The sequence below is a fragment of the Rhamphochromis longiceps genome, linkage group LG1 (assembly GCF_057381845.1).
Source record: "Rhamphochromis longiceps isolate RC_006_pf linkage group LG1, R_longiceps_female_GT1.1, whole genome shotgun sequence".
NCBI classification, from domain to species: Eukaryota; Metazoa; Chordata; class Actinopteri; order Cichliformes; family Cichlidae; genus Rhamphochromis; species Rhamphochromis longiceps.
In genome coordinates, this window is record NC_140557.1 from 42,908,176 (window position 1) to 42,918,529 (window position 10,354).

The following is a 10,354-nucleotide window of genomic DNA, read 5'->3' on the forward strand; positions in this document are numbered from 1 at the left end:
TGCTGCAGAATAGTTTTAAATGTTGAACCCATGTTCTGTTCCCTGGAAAAGGCCTTTTGGATAATTCTCAAATGTGCAGAATGTTTCAGTTTTGGCTAACTTTACCTTTCTTTAACCTCTGGCAGTTCACCACTTACCCTTGTACCATTTGAAGCTATTCACTGAACTTGAACGACTTGAACTTCAATAAATAATTGGAAAAATTGGGGTGCTCTAAAACTTTAGAGTGTATAACCAAAAACATAACTTTATTTTGTTGTATTTTAAAACCATTAGACCGCTACAATCCTCTTTCTGTCAATGGGTGGTGTTGTTCCATCCCCTCAACCTTTTCATCTCTTCTCTTGGTTCTCCATACTTTGTCCATATTAGGCATTCTCTCTCTATGAGGATGAGATCAGTGACTCCAAAGCTCAGCTGGCTGCCATCACCTTGATTATTGGCACTTTTGAGCGAATGCGATGCTTCAGCGAGGAAAACCACGAGCCCCTGAGGACTCAGTGTGCACTGGCTGCGTCCAAGCTGCTGAAGAAGCCTGACCAGTGCAGAGCTGTCAGCATCTGTGCCCATCTCTTCTGGTCAGGTCGCAGCACTGACAAAAATGGTGAAGAGGTGTGTTGGAATTAGGCTTTTTTCCCCACACACTAACATAAAGTTGTTGAAGATGGTTGTAGTAAAATCATGTGCATGCAGATGAGTGACGTTCTAAAAAATGACATTTAAATGGAATCATCAGTGTGTGGTGTAGGACTTTGTTCTAGAGGAGGAAGAAGGCTAAACAGTCACTGTATTAAACCCCAAAAGATTAGTTATGGAATCAAATGGATGGAAGGATCAGCAAGTTCAGTTTTACGGGACACAGTGCGCTTTAACACACTATATAATGCTGTTAATGCTATTGTGCACTTTAGTCTTTTTGCACATCTCTAAATGCTCCCTGCTCATTTTACACATTTAGATCCGTGATGGTAAGCGGGTGATGGAGTGTCTAAAGAAAGCCTTGAAGATTGCCAACCAGTGCATGGATCCATCACTGCAAGTTCAGCTTTTCATTGAAATCCTCAACAGATACGTCTGCTTCTATGAGAGGGAAAACGATGCGGTAAGACAAAAAAATGTTTGTGCTAACCAGTAACTGGTCATTTTGCCAGAGAGAATAATTTCTTCATTTGCCTCAAACCAACCACTCAAGTTAAAGTGTTGATTAACAGTTAGGTCCAATGTTCCCGCTAAGCACTGCTGGCACGTCTCTGCGCACAGAACATCTGCGTTGCACACAAAAAAAAATCTAACCTGAATTGAAATTAAAATTAAAACTTTAACAGTTTAGTCAGTGAGTGACTGGCTGCTCCTGTATGGGATCAGAACGATGCCACCGTATCCCACAGTCCAGCCAATGATGCGATTCACATTCGTATATACGCAGCTAATCAACGTCGACAGGCTATGACAGCGTCCTTATGTGCCGGTGTTTTAGCAAAGCGGCTGATGTGGAGTGAAGCCACGTTAATGACAACGTGTACAACCATTGGAGATGTGAGCAGGACAGACGGAACAACTGACGGACAAAGTGTGGACTTTATACCAGTTTGGTTTTACGTGGCCGATCAACACAATTTACAGAGTTATGATAAAATATCTGCAATGTTTGGTTTTCTTCCTGAATACTGTCGTTGTTTATATTTACTGCAGGAAGAAACGGTAAAAACAGCGTTTTATAAGGAAAACGCTCAAAAGCCTGTGAGCAAAAACTCCACCCTTTCCTATTGGTGGAAAATGTACCATGTGGACCAATCAAAAAAATGATATGGCAACATGACATTTAGTTGTTTAGGAAGGAGGAAGTTTTAGGAGTGACGGCGTGTTTGAGATGTGAGAGATTTGCAACGTTTAGCGTAAATCTTGTGTAGTTAGTGTGTAGTGTAGTCAATAGTGTTGTTGTGTGTGTCAGAACAATGAGGCGACTGCTGAGTGTTACAGGTGTTACAGCAGTGATACATCTGCTGTTGTCAGGCCTGCAGGTATCAGGCTGTTGTTCTCCTTCATCTCATAGTGGACAGAAATTATTTTTTGGAGTGGCACAGATAATTTGTGTGGCATCAGATTTGATGCAGAACAGCTGATTGTAGAGCAGGGCGATATGGCCAAAAATATTTATCACGATATATATTTGAAAATTTGCGATAACGATATAACTGACGATATAATTGATGCAAGACAAAATACAACTCCACAACATTACTAGCGCAAAAAGACAACCTTCCATTTATTTTCACTTAAACAAGAAGCTGGTTTTTATGTACATTAAAGCTTCATAAAAATGTAACAGTGCAAATGCAAATTCCTTGCTAAAAGTTTAACCAAAAGGCATCTCCAGTAGAAATGGGCTGACATATCCTGAGCATAACCATGTATAATATCCACTGAAGTTAAAAAGAGGTGCTTTGCAACATTAAACTGCAGTGTGCAGTACGCATTTTTCGGACCATAAGGTGCACGGGATTATAAGGCACATTAAGCGAAACAAAGCAGTCAGATAAATCAAACTTTATTAAACTCATTCTTCTTGCTTCCTCCACTTCTGTACCATTGATTCATTAATGTTGAATTCTCTGGCAGCGGCTCTATTCCCATGTTGTTGCAGTATATTAATAACTAACCTCGTATTGTGGATGGATTATCTCAGTTGTTCTCCTGACTGAAGTTTGGTCCGTTTACAGCATCCTGCCATGCGATTGCATTTGTCTCTAACCATGAAGAACCTTCACGTTAACTTTTATAAGTGGAAAAGTGTTAGTGTTCGTCCTCCAGCTTCACTGTTTATGTTATGCTAACATAGCTGTGTCGCTAGCGATCACGTAGCACATCATTATATACCAGCTAGCCCAACTTCAGTAACCCTACAAACGTCACTGCTGTTTAGTTTCCTGTCTTCATTTATGTTGGAAGTGATAGCAGAGCTGTACGTTTGAATTTTTTCAGAAATCTCTCAGTCAGAACATGCAATATCATGCTTAGGTAACTAGCGAAACTAGCGAGCTAACTTCCGCTAGCTTCCTGCTAACTTCTAACTCCGTTAAATGTAATAAATTTTGTTTTCATGGATGCCTGGAAGTTAAACTTTATAGTTACACCTGGTAAAGCAGCAATGCTGATCGTTTTATTAAAGATGAAAGAATTTAGACAATTTTTAACGCTCAGTGATGCTGCAGTGTTGTTTGACCTGAAGCATACGGAGTTTAGGACCCAGATTACTCCCAGATTTAAGAGCATCTTAGTCCGACAAATACGACAATAACAACGGCCGCTTGCATGTTCTGCAAAAAAATGTGCTTTGTTGTGTATCTGACGGACAAACACCAAACCAGTTCCACATCACGGAAGTTGCACCATTTTTACAAACCAATTCTGGTTCATCTGTTTCACTCAACAATCGGCCATGTGCGTATGAAAACAAAGGCACTGCGCATGCGCGTTTTACTCCCATTCTATCGCGATATTTCATTTTCCTATCGTTGCCTAACATTATACCGGTATTACCGTGAACGGTATAATATGGCCCAGCCCTAGCTGATTGTTCTGTAAATAGTTTGAAATGTTTATTTAAAACCCGCCTTGGCTGCATTTTAGGTAAACTGCTGCAAAAACTTAACTCAGTTACTTTTTTGAAGAAGTAACTACAGTGGGGCAAAAAAGTATTTAGTCAGCCACCGATTGTGCAAGTTCCCCCACTTAAAATGATGACAGAGGTCAGTAATTTGCACCAGAGGTACACTTCAACTGTGAGAGACAGAATGTGGAAAAAAAATCCATGAATCCACATGGTAGGATTTGTAAAGAATTTATTCGTAAATCAGGGTGGAAAATAAGTATTTGGTCAATAACAAAAATACAACTCAATACTTTGTAACATAACCTTTGTTGGCAATAACAGAGGTCAAACGTTTACTATAGGTCTTTACCAGGTTTGCACACACAGTAGCTGGTATTTTGGCCCATTCCTCCATGCAGATCTTCTCGAGAGCAGTGATGTTTTGGGGCTGTCGCCGAGCAACACGGACTTTCAACTCCCGCCACAGATTTTCTATGGGGTTGAGGTCTGGAGACTGGCTAGGCCACTCCAGGACTTTCAAATGCTTCTTACGGAGCCACTCCTTTGTTGCCCGGGCGGTGTGTTTTGGATCATTGTCATGTTGGAAGACCCAGCCTCGTTTCATCTTCAAAGTTCTCACTGATGGAAGGAGGTTTTGGCTCAAAATCTCACGATACATGGCCCCATTCATTCTGTCCTTAACACGGATCAGTCGTCCTGTCCCCTTGGCAGAAAAACAGCCCCATAGCATGATGTTTCCACCCCCATGCTTCACAGTAGGTATGGTGTTCTTGGGATGCAACTCAGTATTCTTCTTCCTCCAAACACGACGAGTTGAGTTTATACCAAAAAGTTCTACTTTGGTTTCATCTGACCACATGACATTCTCCCAATCCTCTGCTGTATCATCCATGTGCTCTCTGGCAAACTTCAGACGGGCCTGGACATGCACTGGCTTCAGCAGCGGAACACGTCTGGCACTGCGGGATTTGATTCCCTGCCGTTGTAGTGTGTTACTGATGGTGACCTTTGTTACTTTGGTCCCAGCTCTCTGCAGGTCATTCACCAGGTCCCCCCGTGTGGTTCTGGGATCTTTGCTCACCGTTCTCATCATCATTTTGACCCCACGGGATGAGATCTTGCGTGGAGCCCCAGATCGAGGGAGATTATCAGTGGTCTTGTATGTCTTCCATTTTCTGATGATTGCTCCCACAGTTGATTTTTTCACACCAAGCTGCTTGCCTATTGTAGATTCACTCTTCCCAGTCTGGTGCAGGTCTACAATACTTTTCCTGGTGTCCTTCGAAAGCTCTTTGGTCTTGGCCATGGCGGAGTTTGGAGTCTGACTGTTTGAGGCTGTGGACAGGTGTCTTTTATACAGATGATGAGTTCAAACAGGTGCCATTCATACAGGTAACGAGTGGGGGACAGAAAAGCTTCTTACAGAAGACGTTACAGGTCTGTGAGAGCCAGAGATTTTCCTTGTTTGAGGTGACCAAATACTTATTTTCCACCCTGATTTACGAATAAATTCTTTACAAATCCTACCATGTGGATTCATGGATTTTTTTTTTTTTTTCATATTCTGTCTCTCACAGTTGAAGTGTACCTCTGGTGCAAATTACTGACCTCTGTCATCATTTTAAGTGGGGGAACTTGCACAATCAGTGGCTGACTAAATACTTTTTTGCCCCACTGGATATAATTAATTGCTCAACATTGGTCATTATTTACTGTATTTTGCAGACAGAGTTACCGACTCTCTCCCAGACCACAGACTCAGAGTACAAGTCAGAGCTTTATAAAAAAAAATTAATTAAAAAAAAGTTGTTTTCAAAATTAGAGTTCAAGTTATTTTTCCTTCCAATAGTGTTAACATGCTGCACAGGTCAATGACTAGATTTTTTAACATTTTCGTTGTAAGTGGGTTAAAGCAGTTAATTAAAGATAGTCTAACATAAATGCTGTAATTTGATTACTTTAATAAACATGTAGCTTGGATGCTGGCGTGACCACAGTGCACACGTCTGCTGTTGCTCACAGTGGTCCAAGGGACGCTCAGTTTGTGTGTTCGCTCAGACACGTGAAGCATTAGAGGGAACATTGGTTAGGTCTATAAATGTTTGGACAATGATACGGTTTAATAATGTTCGCTCTGTGCACAACAACCGTAGATTTTAATAATCAAAATTACTAAAACAGTGTAATTATCCAGAAGCTTATAGACCTAATTCTCTATTGTCTTACAAAGCTGCAAACAGCAGTCGGAGGGCTTGTGCGCCCTGTTGCATGTCCAAGCATGCCATTGTCAAGTTGAACTACGGCTTGGGCGTAGTGTGGGTGAGCCGCTATCTGGTCTGGGATGTTGATTGGTGTTGTTATTTACGCACTAAATATACTACCTTTGCCGACTAGGTGGTGATGGAAATTACCTACTTACTACAAGTCACCCTAATGCATATCATGCACGGATCCACCAACTGAAATGTTATTTGCATGGGATGATGATTATCATCTACTGCTGATTATCTGTTGCCACTAGGTGGCATTGTGTCACTTAATATTAGATCCCGACTACAGTTGTTTTCATGCTGGCCACACACCCCCGTCATGGAGTGTGATGTCACATCACCTAGGGCTGTTCGATATAACGATATAAAAACGTCCATCGTTTCATTTTACGCTATCGTTTGTTTCGGGGTGTCGCAAAATAAACTGTTTACAGCAATATTTTTTCATGGTTCTGATGTCACTGTAGTGGCTGTATGAATTCCTTAAAGTTCTCTCTTTCTCTTATATTTAATATAACCACACTACGGACGGAAAAGCACCTGTATTTATGCGTTGTCGTTAGCAACAACGACGGTAAAACCATCGCGTGTCTGCTTGTTCCACATAAACCTTTCACAATAAAGCTCAAGATCCTGTTGAGACTTCAAAATAAACTGAATAACGTGAACGAGTATGCAGAGTATTTTTTTATTAATCCTTTATTTATCCAGGTAAAAAATCTCATTGAGATTAAAAATCTCATTTCCAAGAGAGATCTATTTACGGATGAGAAGCAGAAAAGAGCCGTCAGGTGCTAATAAATAAAGCTCAGACTCAAACGTTAGAACAGGCTTTACCCCGCAGCACGCCGTGTAATAAATACTCACAAAGAAACGGCGCCGTTACAACTTAAGTCTAAAAATGTATTGTTTGATGCATCGGTTAAAACACTCGACTCCAGCTACACGACGCGCAGCTGGAAACACTTCATGCAAGTCGAGCTGCTCGAGATTCACAGAATTTACAGAAAATGTTAAATGTTTGTTATTTATATCGTTATCAGACGATATAATTTTTATATCGGGACATGAGCTTTTGGTCATATCGCACAGCCCTAACATCACCTGTCGCGCCACCTTATTTGTGGCACTGTGGGTGATCGAGCACTTCTCTCCTTCGTTTTTTTCCCCTTTCCCTTTATGGTCATGTTTCACTGTGCTGAAGAATGACCTGTTGTCTTAATGAGTGTATTGAATCCTTGTGCTACACTCAAAAAGGTGCTTTGTGAGGTGACCTTGAAGCGCTTTGGCTAGTCTGCTGAGGAAGAGCTTCTTGTGAAGCCAGGATGTGTAGATGTGCTTTTTAGACTCAGGTTGGTTCGCACAGGTTTGTATATGATTTTGAAAATGAACTTCTGCCACATTCTTAACAGCATCTTGAATCTGGGCAGTTATTTTTAAAGTTATTTACTTAAATGTGAAGCAAGCCCCAACTTTAATTTCAGTGGTCACAAAAAAGTTTTTTAAAAAAATGTAAAGAGCCAGTTAAGGTAACTCGGGCATCTGACAAGGATGCATCCTGGGCGCCTCCTGGGTGAGGTGTTCCGGGCATGTCCCACCGGGAGGAGGCCCCGGGGCAGACCCAGGACACGCTGGAGAGATTATATCTCTTGGCTGGCCTGGGAACGCCTTGGTATTCCCCCGGATAAGCTGGAGGAGGTGGCTGGGGAGAGGGAGGTCTGGGCTTCTCTACTTAGGCTGCTGCCCCCGCGACCCGGCCCCAGATAAGCGGAACAAGATGGATCGATGGACACTTAAAAAATGGCATTTATATTGTGGCTGTTGATTGGTTGTCAGGACTCCTTGAGCCCTCCTCCCTGTGTAGTCCCTCCTCGGACCAGGCCCCTGTTTTTATTAGTGTTTGGTGGGATTGTTTCCGTGACCAACCCTGGCATCCATGTCGGAGCTGGAGTGAGGCTTAGCCATCAAATTGAAAATGTGTCACTTTTTTACAGTCGCCTTTGTGTAAAACTCAGATTGTTGTTTGGATTTGAACAGTTGCTCTTATCTATTCCAACTGACCCACAGAGCGTGCACATGAATACTTTGGTACGAGTGAATGTTGTCCACCCAATAATATTAGAATGTAAACAGGAACCCTTGTGCTGTTCCTCCTCTTCCTCCCATCCAGGTGACAGTCCAGGTGTTAAACCAGCTGATCCAAAAGATCAGGGAAGACCTTCCCAACCTGGAAGCTAGTGAAGAGACGGAGCAGATCAACAAACACTTCCACAATACACTGGAGCATCTTCGTCTGCAGAGGGAATCCCCTGAATCTGAGGGCCCTGCCTACGAGGGCCTGGTCCTTTAAAGCTAATGTAGGTTGGAAAATATAAAGTCCCTTTTAGATGTTCCACTATATTAAGAGTAGACGACCGCACACTATCACAAGAATAAAGAAGTTGTGTTAAAGGCCAGGAATAGAAATAAACATTAAGAGCTGAAAGACCTCCTTTCGGTCCTTCATTTAGTTGTTGATGTCTCTTCATCATTCCTCCTTGCTATCCATCCTTGCATGTGTAAAGCAATGCTGCACGTAACTTTAGTGTGCAAGTCTTTTATTTACCATTCCTTTATAAGGCCACAATTAACCAGTTTGTCTGTATCCTGCACTATGTTAATGTTGATGGAGGACTTGCTAACTGTGTCATCATGCCTTCAGTTGTTGATATCTGTCCATATTGAGAGCGAATGTAATAGCCAAGTGTATAAAAACTACAGAAAATCTCAAAGTTGTAGTTGTCTTGCAGCGGGTTTGCATACGGCCTGGTTTCCTGAACATGAATAATCAATAACTCTGCTGTTCTTTAGGTTGGCTTTGTGGCAACTTTAAACAGATTGTGCCAAACCAAACTGAAGACCAGATGACCGTGCGATCTTTGGCCGTCACACTTCAGCGTTCTTCTTTTTGCCACATCGTGCTCGTCATTCTCTCTTTAGGCTCCTTATAGTGTCTCGTTTGAAGTCAGGACTTCTCACCACTGGATTGACCTGGTCAAAACTGTGGTGTGTTTGCATGCTTTAGTGTGCTTGGCATCAGAGGGCCAGTGTTTAGTTCACTCTCTATGGATCTCACTAATTACACACTGTTTTTTGTTCTTCCCCATGATATTTTTTGATAACAACCATGTCCTTTTGGATGAACATGTTAAGGAGGTGCAGCAGTTCCTCAGGATTGTATGTTGGCCGACTTGTCAGTGTACAATGGTGCAGAAGCTTTGTGTCGTTTTCCACAACATTTATTGATTTCTCTTTCTTGCTTATCAATGTTGATTTGTTGGAGTCGGCATTGAACTGTTACCTTTTTGCTTTTAAATATGTGTTTAAATGCACTTGTAAATCAGATAAATAAAAATACAGACTAAGTAGAAATGATCATTGTCTCTGAAATAAAATTGACATTAACAGTTCTTGAACTTTACTTATTTTACACACAGTATTTCCTGAGTGTGATTAGACTCTGCTGTGCTGTTGTATGTTGCTGAAGGATTATTTGGTTGTGGCTCAAACTTTGATTCAACGTTTGAAATGGAATAATATCAGTAACAGTTGCATTAAGATAGACATATAAGTCTATCTATATTTAACCCCCCCTCACCATGCGAGCTTTCTTTATCCTTCAAGCTTGGCCCTTGGGAACTTGAGGAGGACTGTGCTCTTCTGGACAGAGATCTCTGATGTTGTTCCTGGACTTTGCTGGTCGGGAGTCACTACACCTTTTTCCCCAAGGCCAAATAGACTTGATTAACACCAGTATGCTAAAAGAGATTAAAGAAGTCCTTGTGTGTTTAAACAGGGGGGGTCTTCGTTTTGTCCTTTGATTCCAACATCAGCAGCATTTTGTCAACATGCTCTTCTATTAGGAGACTGTTACTCTTTCACTTTTTGCACTCATATCATCTTAAGTAACATCTAATCCTTTTGGCATATGTTAATATAAAGAAGTGCAATTTCATCAGTGTGTTTCACATTATAAAGAAATGATACTCTTCCCTAACCATCACTGGGTTATAATATGTAATTTTATGTATAACACTGAAAAGGGGTCTTTTCGGTTTCGTTTTATTATTTACTTTTGTGTATGACAAGCTACAACTTTTCTCTGTCAGTAGCAAGCTCCCCGGGCTTCATAAAGTTGAGGTAACTTAATTAGAAGAGTGGCTGGAGAGAAACACTTTCCTAAATGACCTCAGTGACTCCCTGGCCAGCTACTCTGGTTTGCACCACACCAAAGTAAAATCCCAGTGGTGCATGTTAAAATGAAAGAAAAGCAACTAACTTCCTGAAAAACAGTGTAGTCATGTATACTCTACACTGTAACATGTTAGTACTCGATTCTGATTACTATTACTAGGCAGTTTTCGTACCCGTGAAGCTAAGCTGGTGTACTGTATGTTATCAGTCTGTGTCTTAAAGTCAAATTCCCGACAGT

At 41.4% G+C, this 10,354-nt stretch overlaps 1 protein-coding gene across 2 annotated transcripts in view; it reads left to right on the plus strand.

Moving 5' to 3' along the window:
* Window positions 1-9,332, plus strand: part of vps35 (VPS35 retromer complex component) — a 28,352-nt gene extending 19,020 nt beyond the window's left edge. Inside the window, exons 15-18 of one of the 2 annotated variants that reach the window (XM_085410024.1) lie at window positions 373-612; window positions 959-1,102; window positions 8,054-8,240; window positions 8,734-9,332. In XM_085410024.1, coding sequence (XP_085266150.1) covers window positions 373-612; window positions 959-1,102; window positions 8,054-8,233 — 564 coding nt within the window. In that variant the 3' untranslated portion in view covers window positions 8,234-8,240; window positions 8,734-9,332. Of the gene's footprint in view, window positions 1-372; window positions 613-958; window positions 1,103-8,053 lie in introns of both variants that reach the window. The other variant, XM_085410016.1, reaches the window with a different exon arrangement.
* The last annotated feature ends 1,022 nt before the right edge of the window (window positions 9,333-10,354 follow it).